This window comes from Rhodofomes roseus (assembly GCF_022264815.1).
Source record: "Rhodofomes roseus strain CIRM-BRFM 1785 chromosome Unknown C8Q71scaffold_27, whole genome shotgun sequence".
In the NCBI taxonomy this organism is placed as follows: Eukaryota; Fungi; Basidiomycota; class Agaricomycetes; order Polyporales; family Fomitopsidaceae; genus Rhodofomes; species Rhodofomes roseus.
Window position 1 is genome coordinate 248,292 of NW_025952983.1, and position 16,132 is coordinate 264,423.

General features: G+C 58.2%; 7 protein-coding genes across 7 annotated transcripts; 5 read left to right on the plus strand and 2 right to left on the minus strand.

Moving 5' to 3' along the window:
* The first annotated feature begins 15 nt into the window (after window positions 1–15).
* C8Q71DRAFT_309215 (ribosomal protein S8) lies at window positions 16–748 on the plus strand. The gene is made up of 3 exons (XM_047917709.1): window positions 16–53; window positions 113–608; window positions 663–748. Exon 2 carries the CDS (start codon window positions 114–116, stop codon window positions 576–578), a length of 465 nt encoding a protein of 154 aa, XP_047774354.1. The 5' UTR covers window positions 16–53; window position 113; the 3' UTR covers window positions 579–608; window positions 663–748.
* C8Q71DRAFT_309206 (stress-activated map kinase interacting protein 1-domain-containing protein) lies at window positions 722–4,155 on the minus strand. The gene is made up of 10 exons (XM_047917708.1): window positions 3,975–4,155; window positions 3,136–3,918; window positions 2,304–3,082; window positions 2,170–2,244; window positions 1,820–2,108; window positions 1,526–1,764; window positions 1,387–1,466; window positions 1,251–1,331; window positions 1,008–1,194; window positions 722–956 (listed from the first exon to the last, which is right to left on the minus strand). The coding sequence occupies exons 1-10, from the start codon at window positions 3,995–3,997 to the stop codon at window positions 865–867; spliced, it is 2,628 nt and encodes an 875-aa protein (XP_047774355.1). The 5' UTR covers window positions 3,998–4,155; the 3' UTR covers window positions 722–864.
* Window positions 4,156–4,323: 168 nt separating this feature from the next.
* On the minus strand, window positions 4,324–6,398 carry C8Q71DRAFT_783176 (surface antigen-domain-containing protein). Its single transcript, XM_047924962.1, has 8 exons — window positions 6,151–6,398; window positions 5,736–6,098; window positions 5,418–5,678; window positions 5,249–5,337; window positions 4,994–5,192; window positions 4,805–4,943; window positions 4,616–4,747; window positions 4,324–4,561 (listed from the first exon to the last, which is right to left on the minus strand). The coding sequence occupies exons 1-8, from the start codon at window positions 6,334–6,336 to the stop codon at window positions 4,377–4,379; spliced, it is 1,554 nt and encodes a 517-aa protein (XP_047774356.1). The 5' UTR covers window positions 6,337–6,398; the 3' UTR covers window positions 4,324–4,376.
* A 114-nt stretch (window positions 6,399–6,512) lies between these two features.
* On the plus strand, window positions 6,513–9,557 carry C8Q71DRAFT_783178 (MATE efflux family protein). The gene is made up of 16 exons (XM_047924963.1): window positions 6,513–7,068; window positions 7,121–7,338; window positions 7,398–7,423; window positions 7,485–7,624; window positions 7,684–7,703; window positions 7,785–7,856; window positions 7,908–8,099; window positions 8,301–8,342; window positions 8,405–8,417; window positions 8,483–8,581; window positions 8,649–8,744; window positions 8,794–8,849; window positions 8,903–9,009; window positions 9,068–9,093; window positions 9,150–9,166; window positions 9,226–9,557. Exons 1-16 carry the CDS (start codon window positions 6,602–6,604, stop codon window positions 9,438–9,440), a joined length of 1,806 nt encoding a protein of 601 aa, XP_047774357.1. The 5' UTR covers window positions 6,513–6,601; the 3' UTR covers window positions 9,441–9,557.
* A 627-nt stretch (window positions 9,558–10,184) lies between these two features.
* On the plus strand, window positions 10,185–11,075 carry C8Q71DRAFT_309305 (uncharacterized protein). The gene has a single exon (XM_047917710.1). It carries the CDS (start codon window positions 10,501–10,503, stop codon window positions 10,993–10,995), a length of 495 nt encoding a protein of 164 aa, XP_047774358.1. The 5' UTR covers window positions 10,185–10,500; the 3' UTR covers window positions 10,996–11,075.
* Window positions 11,076–14,349, plus strand: C8Q71DRAFT_309339 (OPT oligopeptide transporter). Its single transcript, XM_047917711.1, has 12 exons — window positions 11,076–11,359; window positions 11,426–11,545; window positions 11,597–11,720; window positions 11,785–12,103; window positions 12,159–12,349; window positions 12,405–12,707; window positions 12,800–12,954; window positions 13,016–13,250; window positions 13,310–13,405; window positions 13,456–13,517; window positions 13,586–13,978; window positions 14,038–14,349. The coding sequence occupies exons 1-12, from the start codon at window positions 11,156–11,158 to the stop codon at window positions 14,140–14,142; spliced, it is 2,307 nt and encodes a 768-aa protein (XP_047774359.1). The 5' UTR covers window positions 11,076–11,155; the 3' UTR covers window positions 14,143–14,349.
* A 1,071-nt stretch (window positions 14,350–15,420) lies between these two features.
* Window positions 15,421–16,022, plus strand: C8Q71DRAFT_861934 (uncharacterized protein; the record flags this gene model as incomplete). Its single annotated transcript, XM_047927966.1, has 2 exons — window positions 15,421–15,699; window positions 15,735–16,022. The coding sequence occupies 2 exons, from the start codon at window positions 15,421–15,423 to the stop codon at window positions 16,020–16,022; spliced, it is 567 nt and encodes a 188-aa protein (XP_047774360.1).
* Between the last annotated feature and the right edge of the window lie 110 nt (window positions 16,023–16,132).

Below are 16,132 nucleotides of genomic sequence, written 5' to 3' on the forward strand. Positions count from 1 at the left end.
TGTCACACCCGGTCTCTGCTCTTGCCTTTCTTCGCTGGACGTGTGCAAGGCCGGTACGTTCCCTGCGCCTGCTCCCTGATCAGCTCCGACTGACTGTAGTAAAGGTCACAAGGATGGTCCTGCCCCACTACCTCTGCTCGAGCGTCCAAAACGCCTTCCGCGCAAGGCACGCCCGCGTCGCCGTCGACCACACCCGTCAGAACCTCGGCATCCTCTCCATCCTCCTCCGCTCTGGCTTCATCACCTCCATCACTCGCGGCACAATTTCTGAGCCCTCACCTGAAGCCTTCCGCGAGGTGGGCGATGCTCAGCGGCGGATTTGGGTCGAGCTCAAGTACCGCGATGACGCGCCAGTCCTCACGAACATGGAGCTCGTCAGCAAGCCCAGTAAGGGCATCTCCCTGGATGCGTCGGAGGTACGAAGGATATGTTCAGGACGGAGGGCACAGAACGTCAAGCCGCTGAGGATGGGCGAGGTGGCTGTCATTCGGACGAGAAACCCAGAGTACGAATGGGTCGAGGCGAGGGAGGCCATGCAGCTGCAGCTTGGCGGAGAGATCGTTTGCAGGGCACGATAAACCGAATGGATGGGTACACATACTTGTAAAGTGAGTCATGCAGCGACAGGACCCATCTTGACCGTTCGCTAAGTCTTTTTGTAGTTATTGCTCTGCGGTCGCGCTAATTTGGTATCCTTGCACACTCCCGCCTCTGAGCCTGAATTTGAGATAGCCGTGCTGCTATTATGCAAAAAAGGGGATCATGGTCGTAATCTGCCTGGTATATACTGGAGAATGCTGCTGATGTACAATGCCTTGGTATCCAACATGCGGTATAGTACAATGGTCCACCTCCAGCGCCCAGCTATCCAACATGCCTACTTCTGCGCGACTGTTTGATAGTCCCAGGCCTCTCCATCGCCACCTTCAATGACCGTATTGTTTGTACAATATCGGCTGTCAATTGACTCAGAGGGGATATTGACGTTACAGCAGGAGTGCACCTACCAGCCAGCTTGGCGCTCTCCGCCTCGAAGTCGTAGCGTTTATTCCTCTCAGCGTTGCCCCGGACGACCAGTTTGAACGTGGAGCTATTCTTACTCGACTGTTGACATGCAACGACGCTCTTGAGGTGGTAGGAGGATGTCTTGCCGCTCTCGAAGACGTGCTTCGCCTTGTTCGACATGGGTATAATCTACGAAGGATGCCATGAGTAAGAAGTACATGGCGAATATCAACACAATTTCGTACGTGAAGATAGCCGCCATCTATAGCGAGCAACCGTGCACTGCGCGTGACTAGCATAGGGAGCTTGCGGTACACGGTATATTTCTGGTGAGAGTAATTCAGCGAGCTGCTCCGGCTATGAAATCCAGTGCTACTGTACCTTGTACGCATTGGTCGGGTCGAATATCGAGTTGAACGGCGTGGTATCGATGACTTCCGACTGCCGTTTGAGTATAGACGCTACCACCACCACCACCAATCAGCCTCACAGCTCTCTCCGAATCGAAAAAAACACGCACCATTGGGATCCGTCGTCCGCCCCGTGCCGGTGCTCATCTCGACGCCATAGTTCTGGAGCATGCTCCGCTTCATGAGGATGAGGTCGCGCTTGCCCTGCAGACTCTTCACCGTGCGGTCGAGCGGGATGTACACTTTCATCGCGCCATGGTCGAGCACGAGCGCGTAATCCTTCGGGTTGCTCAGCTTGCGTTTCTGGCACACCGCCTCGAGCACCTCCGCCATGTACATCCCCCCAGACCTGCGTGGCATGTCAGTTGTTGGCATGTGCGCGTGAGAGATGGAAGTATACGCACGCTTGGATGGTTGTCGAGACGTGCCCGGCGTCGGCTGTGTCCGAGATTCTGATACGCAAGAATTGCGGCGGGCCGTGGCTCGTCGAAGGGCCAAGCGAACTGGAGAACATCCCCAGTGAGGAAGCAAGTGAGCTCAGGCCCGCGCTAGTCCCAAGCAGCGTCTCTGTTGGTAATGCCAGGGCATTCGCTGCGCCAATGTTGTTGAGCAGGCCCACGGATTTCTTCTTTTTAATGACAATGCGAGATGCGCGCCGCTGGATCTTGGACTCGAGCACCTTGTTCTGTTGCACTGCAGGATCCCGCAAGGGTGAGCAGAAGATCAGGGAGGTGATAGAGTAGGGGACACCGACCTTGTGCTGCAGTCGCTTCCAGGACAGCGTACGCATCGAAGTTGAACTTCGATATCCTACCAGTGCGATCCGGTGCTGTACGGACAGAGTCAACGATGAGCCATACATGTCCGCTACAGAATACAAAGACATACGAGGGAAGTCCTCGTCCACCTCTCCATCATCCTCCGCGATCCTCAGAATCCATCCCACCGCCGAACACCTACTCTCCCACTTGGGATCTTCCTCTCCTTGCAGCCCCTCGTCGATCTTGGGTTGCCATCCTTCCTCCCAATAGCTCCACAACGCGAAGCCCAGCACCTCCTCCACCGTCGCATCCTTCCGCACCTTCACCTTCAGCGGCTTGCCTGCCGGGTCGCGCACATGCGGGAAGTACACATTCACCACCATTGTATCAGAGTCCGAGCGCGCGGCGATTGCGCTGTAGAGCTCCGTGAACGGATTCGTCGACGAAGAGCTCGACGTATTCGCGAGCATCGCGCTCAGCGAAGACTTGCCTGGGCGCACGGGGGGGACGGGGCGGCGCGCAAAGGGGTTCTCGCTCGTCGCGCTCGAGGGGCCCGAGCCCGCGATCGACGTACGCTTCGCAGGCGGGGAGAGTAGGTCTGGCGGCTTCGCCTTGTCTGCCTTGGGTGCGGGAATGACCATGTCGAAGCCGAGCTCGATGGGCGCGGACTCCTCCGGCCGCTCGGGCAGCGCCTCCACGGAGGTCTCCTCGCTGTGCCGGCCCTCCCGCACGGGGCTGAGTCGGCTACGCGTACGCGTGCTGCTGCCTTGAGGGAAGGAGGAGCCCACCATGGAGGACGCTTCGGAGGTGGACATGACGGAGTTGGTGCCAGACATGATGGAGACGCCGTCGCTGTCGGTGTGCATGTCGAGGTCTCCGCTGAGGCCGCGGCTGGCTGTAAAGTCACTGCGCGATGGGTTAGCAACGTGTATGTGCGCTAGGAAGAATATGGGACTTACGGGTCGAAGTCATCGCCATCCATGTCGATCGCATCGTCCACCTCCGGCACCATGTCAAACTCGTCCTCATCCTCATCTTCCGGTATGTCCTCGTCCACATCCTCCTCAGACTCGGACTCAGACGACGACAGCTCCGGGTTGAGATAGTGGTTTGGCGGGGGTGGCCGGATCGCCGCAGGCGGTGGCTGCGCCCTCGCGAGCATCCTCAGCTTCCGTCTCGCCTCCATCTCGGCCGCGCCCTTGAACCGAGGATGAAACTCGGGTGATAAGTTCTTATGAGGCTCCTTCTGGTCCTCTGCTCCAGCAGTCGCGTCCGAGGTAGGCACAGACCCACCATTCACAGCGCCGTCCAACGCCTCCGCGCCGCCCTTCGTCGGGGACGCCTCCTGCGCCTCCATCGCGTTCTTCTCGCCAGGCGGCACGCTCGGGCCCACCTCCGTCGCCGAGCGTATCGAGAACCTATACGAACTCTTCCCGACCGACGAACGCTTCCCAGTCACCCGCAGGCCCATCGCGCCTACCCTGCTCGGGCCCATGATCGTCGTGGTGTACTTCAAGCCCGTCGCGCCGAGCCCGCGGCCGCCGGGCCGGGAGGTGCCTTCGTCGTCGCTCGGGGGAGGGCTGGAGGGCATGGCGAGCTCTGGCCATTTCTCGACGTCAGTGAGGCCCGCGGCGAAGATGTAGGGGTTCGTGTCGTAGGAGTGATCGAGCGAGACGAGGCGGGGACCGTAGGGGTCGTCGACATTGCGCAGATAGTTCAGACGCAGTGAGTGTATGAGATAGCTGTGCGATGACACTGTGAATACGCAGCCGTTCGCGGAAACAAAGGGTGGACGCACTCTGGGTCGCTGATGAGCGACATGCTCCAAGTCTGCGGACTGCTGCGTCCCCTTCACGGCCAGAGTAGTGAGTGACAGTCGCAGCAGCAGTCGATGGCTTGTTCAGTCAGACACAATATGTACAGCGCTCAGGTTGTAGCGGCGGAGGAGGAATTCGAAGGCTGAGATGAGCCACCGGCGCACGAACCGGCACTGTGTACGTAGGCGCTCCGGTCCCGATCAGGTTCACCGCCAGATTCGATCGGTACCATCCCCGCTTCTGGAAACTCCAGTCATTCACGCCGGACCAGTGCCTACTTGGTGATCGAGCATCCTCTTCATGCCGTTCAACTGTGACACCACCCAGACATCAGTCGAGAAAGTGGTGAAGTCTTATATGTCGCATATGTAAAGTATCGCGCCCTACAAAAAGTCCAGCCCGATGCCCACTTGTATCCCCTTCCTTACACCGTCGCTCTTGCTCGCCACCAGCGGCACCCCGAAGTTGACCTCTACCCGCACCGCATCGAGTTTGTAAACGAGTCCGACACCTGCGCCGACTGACGGCTTGCTGATGCTCTCGCGCACGTTGTCGATGAGGCTTTGGGCTGCGATTCGTGCGTTAGGCGAGCGGGGCACACGAGCGTCTGAGGAAGACGTACCTTTGTCAATGGAATCTAACCGACCAAGGTTCACGAAGCCGTGGAGCTTGACAGGCCATTGCGGCTTCTTCGGAATGTCACTAATGACGCTCAGACCCGCTGCCCAGTACAGATCCCCTCCAAGTGAGTCGGCTGACATGCACCCGTGAGCTCAAAAACATTGAAGGCGCAGGGATAACTGCAACATACGTCCATCCTGCGGGCCCAGCCCGTTCGCGCGGAACATCCGCACGCTCATCGGCCCACCCAGCTGGAACCTATCCGAGAGCGGCACCTTCCGCCCGTCCAAGCCCCAGAGGAACCCACTCCTTGCCGCCACAGACAGAGTCTAGCCAGCAGTCAGCGCCACGAAGGAATTCGCACTGAAACTCGACTCACCACACCGGGTACGAGTCTTCGTGCGAGTTGCGTCGCGCCCTCTGTCTTGTAGAAGCTCGCGTCGCCGCCGAGCCCCGCGAGCTCGTGCGAGACCTTGACGTAGGACCCCCGCGTACCAAGCAGCGCGTCGTCCCGGGTGTCGCGCATGTAGGTATGCGATAGGGCAGACTTCATTGACGGTCCCGCTGCCTCGCGTATGCTGTTCCCGACGATTTAAGCTCCCTTGCAAAGCAGATGTGGATAGACAAGACGTACCTGATCGACGCTGTCGGCGCGAGGTTGCCTATGTGCCGTAGCACGCCCTCATACGCAAACTCATGTGTCCCTTTCCGTAATGTGCCTGTCTACCATGCAAGTGCGCGACGAACACCTCCTGTGAGACAGCCCGCCCCAATGTGCAGCAGAACAAGCTAACCTAGCTCACCCTGACAGCAGCCCGCAGGCCCCGGACGCCTTCAAACGAGCTCGCGAAGCTCGTATTGTCCCGCTCGTGCCCAAAGACCGAAATCTCCCCACGTGTGTTCAGGTCGGGATTTGGAGAGACCGAAGAAGCATACGGGAGGTAGGGAAGGAGCGGCGCAGAGAGGGAAGCGGAGAACGCGACGCGGGTGGTGGTCGCAAACGAGAGGTTGGCCTGGAAGAGCTCCGCGCCGCCGAACGCGTTGCGCATGCGGCACGTCGCGCTCTACGCCCGATGCAACGTCAGTTCGCTTGCCAAGACTGTGTCTGCTTGGCTACGCACCGCACCACCCTCGTTGTTGCCAACCTGCGTACTGGTGTTCAGGTAGAATCTACCGCGTTCGCGCGTACGGAAGACAAGGTCGACGTCGCCCGGGCGCGCGAGGAAATCCCTGCTGCCCTCGAGGCGCGCCTCCACGGTCTGGAAGATGTCCGTCTCTTGCAGGAGCGAGCCGACGTGCCTTGCTTTGTGCAAGACATCCTCAAGCGTGCTCTGAGTATCGACGGAAGACGCGGAGAACGATGGTGAAACAGGCAGAGGCAGGAACGGCGTAACTAGAGCAGAGAGGAAGGATTGCCTCGTCCTGGCTGCGCCCTCGACGCGAATTGAAGCGAGACGGAGAGGCGTGCTCAAGTTGTTATTGACCTGGGCGACATTGTCAACCCATACGTATGAAGATGAGGTCTATATGACATACCATCTCCGCAAGGTGCAACACCGCGGACTCGTACTCGCCGCGGAGCTTCCGCGCAATCCTGTCTTCCTGCCATTTGCGCAGCTTTGCGAGGTCGGCCTCTGGAGGCTCCCTGTCGCGCGGGGCCGAAGTGTTGGCGAGCGGCGGCTTCAGCGGCGGCGCGTCGAGATGGGTGTCCGCGTCTGCCATCAGACCGCGTGGACTTTGCAGAAAATGAAAATGAAAGACGAGAGGGTGAGAGCGAGTTGCTGGCAGCGTCAACGGCGGGCGCCTGCTCCTCCGGATCGGACGGACATCGGAACGTGGGTGGGCGTCTATGCGTGTTTCTGAAGGAAGATCGCCACTCTGGGCGCCTGCAAGACGCCGCCAGTCGGGCCCGTGAAGAACTCAGACGACCTCTGATTTCCTGCGCATTCCATTCGTGACCGCGGTACTCGCGTCAGACACGGCCATTATGTCGCAGACGTACGCGCACTACTCCACGCCCTCCTCGCTTCCCTCCGACTACGCCCTCCTCTCCCGCTACGCCGCCGCCCACAACATGAGCCCAGAGAATGCGACCAACGCACGCGACGAGAACCCCGTGGACGAAGATAGCGCAATCGAAGAGAGCGAAGCCTCACCTGAACGACATCGAAACCCTGCGATGCCCGCGGAACAAGCTGGAAGACGGATGAGCTTCCCGACCTCCTATATCTCCTCCTTCAAGCCTACTGTGGGCCCGCTACCTGACAAGTCGGGCTACCGGTCGGGGCCAGCGAACTCCAGTGATGCCTCTGAGAACACACCTCTGCTCGCACCCCTCGTACCTCGTATCGAGGAAGATGTTGACAGAGCAGACCCCGCAGACGCGGAAAGCTACTCGACGATGTTGAAGGAAGAAGTCAGAATCTTGGCAAAATACACGTTGCCCGTCTTTGGGTGAGTGGTAGCAGTCTCGTACGGACCGTCCTCGCTGACGCGTTTTGGTCAGGACACACGTTCTCGAGTATTCTCTCGTCATTGCGTCCGTCGTGTCCATAGGACACTTATCCACTACCGCACTCGCCGCGTCGACGCTGGGATCCATGACTGCCAGCGTGACGGGGTTCAGCATCATCCAGGGCTTTACTAGCACCTTGGACACGATGCTCCCCGGCGCGTGGACCTCGTCCCAGCCACAGCTCGTAGGCCTCTGGGCACAGCGCATGGGTGCGTCTTCGTCGTACACTCTGCTTCTCTGGCGTTCCTTCTTCTGATCCTGGTCCCAGCTGTCGTCATGGCCGCTGTCCTAGTGGTACGTCATGACTCCTCGAAGCCACTATTTCCCAACGCTAACCTAAAACCCATCTCGGTAGCCTATCATCCTGATCTGGTTTAGCTCCGAGAGCATCCTGCTCTTCCTCAAACAAGAGCCCGAGGTAGCTCGCCTAGCCGCGACGTATCTCAAGTGCTCTGTCGTTGGGCTCCCCGCGTACGCCTTCAATTCTATCTCTCGGTACGTCCCTGCCCCGCGCATGTGCTGTCCTCGGCTCTTGACACGCCCGCTATCTATAGGCGGTATTTCCAGTCCCAAGGTAAGTTACGTCCCTCGATAGCGCTCATCTCGCATTAGCCATGAAGCGCCCCCCAGAAACGCTGATTTTACTCTCGCACAGGCCTGTTCACAGTGCCTACTCGGATTATCATGGTCATCGCGCCAATCAACGCAGTGCTCAACTACGTGCTTGGTATGTAATTTACCTGCTATCCTCTCAGCGCTTCACTGACCTGGAGAACAGTATGGGGTCCAGAGCCGGTGCGACTGGGGTTCATCGGTGCACCGATCGCGACGGCTGTCTCGTTCAACCTCATTTCGCTAGCGTCAATCGTGTACGGCATCTTCTTTGTTCCTCGCACGGCATGGCACCCCCTGAGCCGCCGGTGCTTCACGAGTCTCGGTGTGCTCGTCCATCTTGGGCTCGCGGGCGTTGGTGCGTTATCTCCTATTCATTCACTCCTTGATATTACTTCTGCCCTCCCTTCTGTGTTCAACTTACCCCGCACCGGTCTTACCTTATCTGTTGTGTGTCGCTTGATCGGCTTGCGGCATTCCAGCCATCCCTCTTTCCTCATTTGTCTTCGTGCCACTTTCAACGAGGTAGCGACTGACTGAGCATGAATTTACTCTACAGGTCAGACCGCGTCGGAATGGTGGTCCTGGGAGCTCGTCGGGCGTGAGTGGGTCGTCAGCCTCATCATCGCTCCCAAAGCTAACAGAGGATACGTCCCTGTCCAGTTGCGGCTAGTATGTACGTACCAGACCTACCGTTTCATCTCGAAGAGCCACTCATGCTGATGCGCATTTGTCGGACAGGCTCGGCCCCGTCGCACTCGCGACGCAGTCGGTGCTCCTCGTTTCGTGCTCGACGACTTACCAGGCGCCGTTCGCTCTGAGCGTAGCCACCTCCGTGCGGTGCGTGCTCTGTCTCTGCTACAACACCTTTTTGCGAGGTCACTCACGCATGCCATGCACACTCCAGGGTGGGCAACTTGCTTGGAGAACAAAAGGCGAAACGTGCGGGCGTAGCGGCTAATGCCTCTATCCTGATGTCGCTCGCCATCAGTTTGGTCTGGAGGTGAGTCCCGCAGGATACATGGTCAGGGTCAGTACTCACAACGGCACAGCACGATGTTCATGGTCTTCCGCAAGTCATGGGCGCACCTCTTCAACGACGACCCTGGTACGTCATGTCGGAAAGCTGCAATAATCCCAGCGGATACTCACCATACGCAGAGGTCGTTTCCCTCGTCGCCGTCATCTTACCCATCGTCGCGCTCTTTCAGGTGTTTGATGGCCTCGGCGGCGTGACTGGTGGTATCCTCCGTGCGATTGGAAAGCAGGTGAGACTGCTGCTGCCGTCGTATTCCTTGTGTCCCAAACTGACACGGCTTTTGATAGTTCACCGGGGCACTGCTGAACCTAAGGTACGCACGCACCTTGCCACATGCTTTCTTTGGTATGCTAACTCGTCTACTTTTAGCGCATACTACGTGATTGGTGAGTTCTTCGTTGGCCTCCCCCTGAGGCCCTTCATGACTGACCTCTCACGTCACCAGGCATTCCCTTCGGCCTCTGGCTGACCTTCTGGCGGGACATGGGCCTGCATGGGCTCTGGGTCGGGCTGACCGTGTCCCTTTTCTACTGCGGCACAATCGGTGTATGGATTTGCGTGCACACCAACTGGCAGCGTGAGGTGGAGAAGGTACGCGCGCGGCTTGATGCGGATCGCAAGGAGGGCGAGGGCTATGAGAGAGACGCAGAGGTGGCGTAGGTCAGTACTAGGTATGAGGTGCGCGTGGGGCGTGCGATCTAAGGGGGAGGATCTTGTGACGACACGATTTGGAAATTAATGCTTTCTTGTTCTCACCGGTACGTCCGGCGCAGTGGATTGACTACCAGAGTACCAGACCCTGGCGGAGAAGACTGCAAACCCCCGTCAAAGAAGAGGATGGGCGTTCAAGCGTTCGAGGCGCAATTCAGACTTTGGCTGGCTATCGAAGCCGTGTGCTCATCGAGGGTTGTCGGGTGCCAATGCTGTATATTTTGCACAACAGGTGGGGCGCTCTCCGAATCTGGTGTCGCTGCCGCTGCCCGGTGTGTCACAAACCCTGAGGAAGTCCGATATCGTAGGCTGTCTTATATATGCCCATACGACCGTTTGGAAGACACTGAACTCACGCGGAGGACATCTCGCAGACAATGCCGAGACGAGCCACGGAGAGAGACTGCTATCAGAAACTGCAGGACATTGGCCAGTGAATGTTCGTAGCTACTTATGTGTATACATGTGAGCGATGCTCCTGTACTGACCACTAGACCATGCAATGCAAGGTTTCCCTCAACTGATTAAGTAGTCTCCTCACCTTCATTCAAACAGACAGACGTCCGCCGCGACCGACCGTGTGTGTGTGTGTGTGTGTGTGTGTGTGTGTGGATTTGCAGTCAATTCTGCGCACACGAGCAGGTACAGGGTAGTACCTAGAGAGGCTCGCCAAAGGCCCGCAGGCCAGTGCCCAGGCGGAAGAGCGTGTTTATCTCGCCAAGGTGTGCTGACGCCCAGGCACATACAGTATGTGTTTAGAGAACATGAATTATGGACGAGACGATATTATGTAACTGATCGATCGCCCCGCCGCCGGATCGCGCCTCCCCGCTTGCGATAGCGATCCACTCATCCGTGGTGGCGGCGCGACGGGTCGAGCTCGGAGCCGCAGCACATTGCGCCCCGCGCCTCCATGCACAGGCCCACAGGGTATGAGGTACGTCCACCAGGACCGGGCTAGCGCAGCGGGCGCAACCGGACAGGATAGGCTCCTCCCGCCGCCCGCTCTATGGCTAGTTCTGCGGACGCCGTGGCGTTGGCCCCCGAACTTTCGAGCCTTCCTATTCACGCAATATGCTTGCCGGGAGCTGTCGTGTGCCTTGCCATTGGCTCCTTCAACACTGGTGCAGGTGGTTCAGTTACGAAGTGCGATAGAGAGGAGCCGCGTACCTCCATCTCGATCTCCATGATGCCGCGCTCTTGTTTCCTACACACCTTCCTAATTTGGATGTGCAGCGATACGCGTAGATTGCCCCCGCGACGCGCCTACCGTGTGCACCGCCACCACGCGCGACGACGGACAGCGACTTGCGCGAATTCTGCAAGCGAAATACCGCAGAACCCGCCTGGAGGCCTTGTAGGGGACGATATGAGGCGATTGGGCGATAAGTATGAGCGAAATGACCAGGAACGATGGGAAGACAATTTGGGAGCTTATCTCTGCCCGGTGGGATCGCTCTACGCGAGCGTCAACATCGTCTGCTCAGGTGCGCCCAAGAGATAGTACGCTGCCAGATAGCAAATATTCTACTCCCTGCCGCTACACATACGTCCGTTCGGGAGCATAAATACCGTCCCCATGCGCCCCGTCCCGCTAGCCATCTTTCCTAGAGTTCCCCCGACCTCTGAGTCGACTCTGTTGGCCCTGCGCCTGTCTGTCAATCATGCTCCCGACACTGATAAGCGACGCCCCCGGCGAGCTTGAGCGCAAGCTCTCCTCTTCTTCCATAGAGAAGACGCGAACCCCCGACTCGGCGTCCAAGAAGGATGCCTACTTTGACCACGAGAAGGTCGACGTCAACGAGGCTCCCTACGACGACGACGAGGAAGTCAAGGTCATTGAGAAGGCCGAGGATGTCGCCATCGAGGTATGCTCATGTGTCACTTGGTATCTAAACCTAGATCGACTCACACGATCGCATGTGTTGGCGTAGATTCTGAGTTCGGAGGATCATCCTGAACTCCCCGCATGGACCTTCCGGACCCTCTTCCTCGGTGTTGGCCTCAGTGCCTTCGGTGCCGTTCTTGCCACCATCTACACGTTCAAGCCACAGGTGCGTGCCGTTCTATTCCTTGATCCTTATAGATGCTCACCCCCTTTACAGAACGCTTCCGTCTCTCAGCTCTTCTGTCTCATCATCGCTTATGTCCTCGGTACGGCCATGCACGTCATTATACCCTCGCACGGCTACTGGCGCTACCTCAACCCTGGTCCGTTCAACATCAAGGGTAAGCCATAATCTTCTGTCATATCCCCGCAGTCGATCTCAATGCTAATCTTCTGCGTCCACAGAGCACACCGCGATCGTGATCATGGCGTCGACTGCGTCTACGGTGGCCGTAGCGATGGAGATCATTGCCGCGCTTGACCTATTTTACGACATCCGCCTGAACGCCGCCGTCGCCATTTTCCAGATCTTCGCGAGCCAGATGATCGGGTACGGCATTGCGGGCGTCCTCCGCGAGCTGCTTGTGTACCCCACGTACGCGTTCTACCCGACCTACATCTCCGTCGTCAACCTGCTCCAGTCCCTCCACTTTGGTGACGCTCTCAACCAGAAGCGGAGAAGGTTCTTCTGGATCGTCTTCGTTGCTATCTTTTGCTGGGAATGGTGCGTCCCTTCTCCTTTCACGTGCGGCGTCGTCCGATGCTCATACCCTTTCCAGGATACCGCAGTACCCCTTCCCGCTGCTCACGGCCATCTCCATCATCTGCCTGGCAGACAACGGCAGGCATGACTTCGTGCGCAACCTCTTTGGCGCGGGCTCCTCCAACGAAGGCATTGGGCTGTTCAGCTTCAGCACGAGCTGGACGCTCATCACACAGGGTTCGCCCCTGGTGTGGCCCCTCCAGACCCGTAAGTCCTCTCCTCCATCGTTCGCGTCCACGCCCACTCACGTCTCGCGCCGCAGAGGTCAACTCGTACCTCGGCATGGCGCTCGGCTACCTCGTGCTGACGCTCTGCTACTACAACAACGTCTTCGGCGGGCGGGACCTCGAATGGATGTCGACCTCGCTCTTCTTCGAGAACGGTACGACGTACGACCAGAGCCTCATCCTCAATGCAGACAACTCGCTCAACAAGACCGCGCTCGACGAGGTCGGCCTGCCGTACTACACCACGACGTACGCGATCAGCCAAATGTGCTACAACTTCTCGTTCGGCGCGTGCATCGTCCACGTCATACTCTGGTATTGGTCCGACCTCAAGAAGGGTGAGTCTCATTGCGCAGCCTTGTTGGGTGTATGGCGTGATCGCAGAGGGTGCTGACGAGGTGTGGGCGCTTGTGTCCCGTTGTGTGTCCAGCTGCTAGGCACGCCGTCTCGACCCTGCGCCGCTTGCGCGAGCCGATCGAGATCGACGACCCGCACTACCGGGAGATGCAGAAGTACAAGGAAGTCCCCGCCTGGTGGTACATGACGCTCTTCGTCATCTCCCTCGCCGTCGGCATCGGTTGCAGCGTATGTCCCATTCTCTGTCCCTCTCTCCCTTGGTCGTCTGACGCACACAATGTGAATATAGTACACGACCGATTCCGCGCTGCTGCCTTGGTGGAGCATCATCCTGTTCACTGCGATCAGTTTCCTCCTCGCCATCGCTCTGGGATTCATTGCCGCCACGACAGGCTTCAGCATCTCGGTCAAGTATGCGATCCAGATTATGGCCGCGTTCGTGCACCCTGGGAAGCCCATCGCCGTCATGTATGTCAACCTGTACGGTAACTCGACCACCTACCAGACGCTGTACATGCTGCAGGGTGCGCCTCCGTTCCTTCTGTGCTTGGGCGCTGGCCTTGATTGACACGGTGAGGTGTAGATCTCAAGCTGGGTCAGTACACGAAGCTTCCGCCCCGCGCGACATTTGCTGCCCAGATGGTGGGCTCGATCGTTGGCTCGATCTTCAACTACACGAGTACGTCTGTTTCTCGTGTCCCGTCTAACCACTCGCTCACGTCTTCGCAGTGATGCGCTCCATCGTCGACGCGAATCGTGAGGTGCTCAAGGACCCGACGGGTACCCGTGTTGTGCGTAGAGCCTTCTTGTGCTGTACGCCTACTATCGTCGACAAGCAGCTGATCCGCATCCCTCGCAGTGGTCCGGCTGGATCGTCCAGCAGTACAACTCTGCGTCCGTCGCCCTGGGCGCGCTCGGCACGGAGCTCTTCGCGGTGCACAAGCGGTACGACATGCTCGCGTTCTCGATCTTCATCGGGCTGCTCTTCCCGGTGCCCTTCTGGCTCCTCCACCGCTACACGAAGCCGGGCACGCTCCTCAACCGCTTCGCGAGCTACATCAACACGCCGATCCTCGCGCTCTACGTCGGGTACCTGCCCTACTCCGTCAACGGCCAGTGGTGGTCGTGTGTCGTGATCGGATTCGCGAGCCAGTGGTGGCTCCGCAAGTACCGCCCCGGGTGGTTCAAGAAGTACAACTACCTCTTGTCCGCGGCGCTCGACGGGGGCAGCCAGGTCATCATATTCATCTTGGTGCGTTCGAGCCTCTGCCGCGCTTGGTCTTCGCACACTTATGCTTGTGTGACCTGTAGTCCTTTGCTGTGTTCGGCGCGAGCGGCAAGGCGGTCGACTTCCCCTTATGGTGGGGCAACCCCGACCCCGCCGTGTTCTCCGTGGACAGGTGTAAAGCGACCTAAGCTGTCGGCGTGCGTCTGCGCCTGTTGAGCGCTGCCGCTGTATGTAAAAATTCATAGGACAAACGGTGTGACTTTTGGACGACTTGGTATGATACACAACGAGATAGACACGACACCTGTATACTAGACTCGCCTGCTGTGATGCGACGCATTGGGCATAAGTGGCTTTGATGGTGTCCGTCTTCAGTGAGAAGGTTTAAGGTAAGCGGGTTCTAGCATGGTTTTGGGGGTTTCTGTTATCGCTGACGTCGCACGCTCAGCTGTACTTGGAGTAGGCTCTATGTATGCAACAGCCTTTCGTGCTTGCAGTTAAACTTACGGGGCCGCTCCTATCGAACAGTGTCACAGAGGATATGCTTTCAGCGAGTCTGACACCTGAAAAGGTCGACCTTCTGGTCTGCCAAGAGACAGTTCTTACGTCCTAGAGCTTCCCGGTGCAAGGCATCGAGGGATGAATCGATGAGGCCTTGAGGACGGCCGAGGCCTAGTAGTACTAGGGTTAGAGGGAACGCCGATATTTATGCAATTAAATGCAGTGCCCACATACTCGGATTCGCATGACATCAAGGGTAATGCTATACTTTGGCGTTGCTGCTCCATACTATGTCTGGCTACCTCCCCACAGCCTTTGTCGGCCTGGAACGCGCTGGGATACAACGAAGAGTCGACATAGGTGGACCGAATTTGTTCTTCGTGGATCATCGGCTATGTAGTGAGCGTACAAGGCACTGCTGAGAAGCATGAGGACCGTACTATGGAGCGTGGCGCGGTAGCGTTCAAAGCGGTGTTTTGACGGTGTTTTGGCGGTGTTATTTCAATTCGAGGTGCTGCCAGGTCGATCACCGAGGACGCCCATCTGCGGCGAAGCGAGTGAGCCCACATCTGGCAAGAGTGTTCGTCGTTGCAACCATAAGGCCGAAGGGCTTAGATTGATGGAATACATATATTGACCTAGATGTATAGCAGCAAATCAATGAGGACCACACCAGGTGTGAGCACAGCACCGGTGAGTGAGCCTGTCCTAGTTCATGACGCTCGCTCAGCCTCGCTGTCAAATGTCCGCGTCTAGCCATGGTTGCCCAAAGTCAGAAAGCAGCTGCGCGTGCTTCGCCTTGATACATGCCCGCGCGATGTGGCACAACGCCTCCCACAATGCTTTGACAGCCTCTCCTCGCACCCTTGTTGCACCCTCTAAGGCGCCCTCTTTGACGTACACGACATAACGCCCATCCTAGCATAATTGATATTAGTAGGCAAGGACATCTGCTGCAACGCACCATGCCTCGCCCAATCCCCAACGCATTCCAGAACATCGCGCTTCGCTCTGGTATCGCAGAGCAACAGGACTCGAGCCGATGGGACCCACAGAACCCGCCCTCGTTTCCGCTCCCGCGTCTCTGCCTCAAAGACATAGATGACGACGTCATCGAGGTGCAGGTCTTCGACCGGCCGACAACAGGGCGACGGGGGATGGTATGGGCAGTAGCAGCGCGGCCAGAGAAGCAGCTCTCCGCCAACCAGTACATCGTCCTGAAGACGTCCACGAGGACGAGCGGGGTCGGCCGGCTGTCGACGCTCAACGGCCTCTTCAGGCACTGGGCGCAGTTCGTCGTCGCGGGAGGCCCGACGCCGTGCAGCCTGCGCGTCCCGGTCCCGTGGGTGTGCCTCAGCCCAATCGAATGCCATACCCACTCGACGCGCTACCTCACGCTGCCGAAGACCCTGCGCCACACCCCTCGTTCTTGAGCAGCCCCCTCATCGCGAAGGATGATGAGAACCCGTATGAGTTTGAGGTGTGGGAAGACTCTGCGGTGCTCGACTTGCGGCTCGCTCGCATCTACAACATTACAATATTGCCTGAGGGTGCCAGGAGGCACTAGGATGAATGTTGCCGTATGTTTCGACGTACACCGGGTCTTTGGGCGGTCGTTGATAACTTGTTGATACCTGTGAATAGCTAGAGAAAGGGCGTATCTGTGCGTGCTCACGA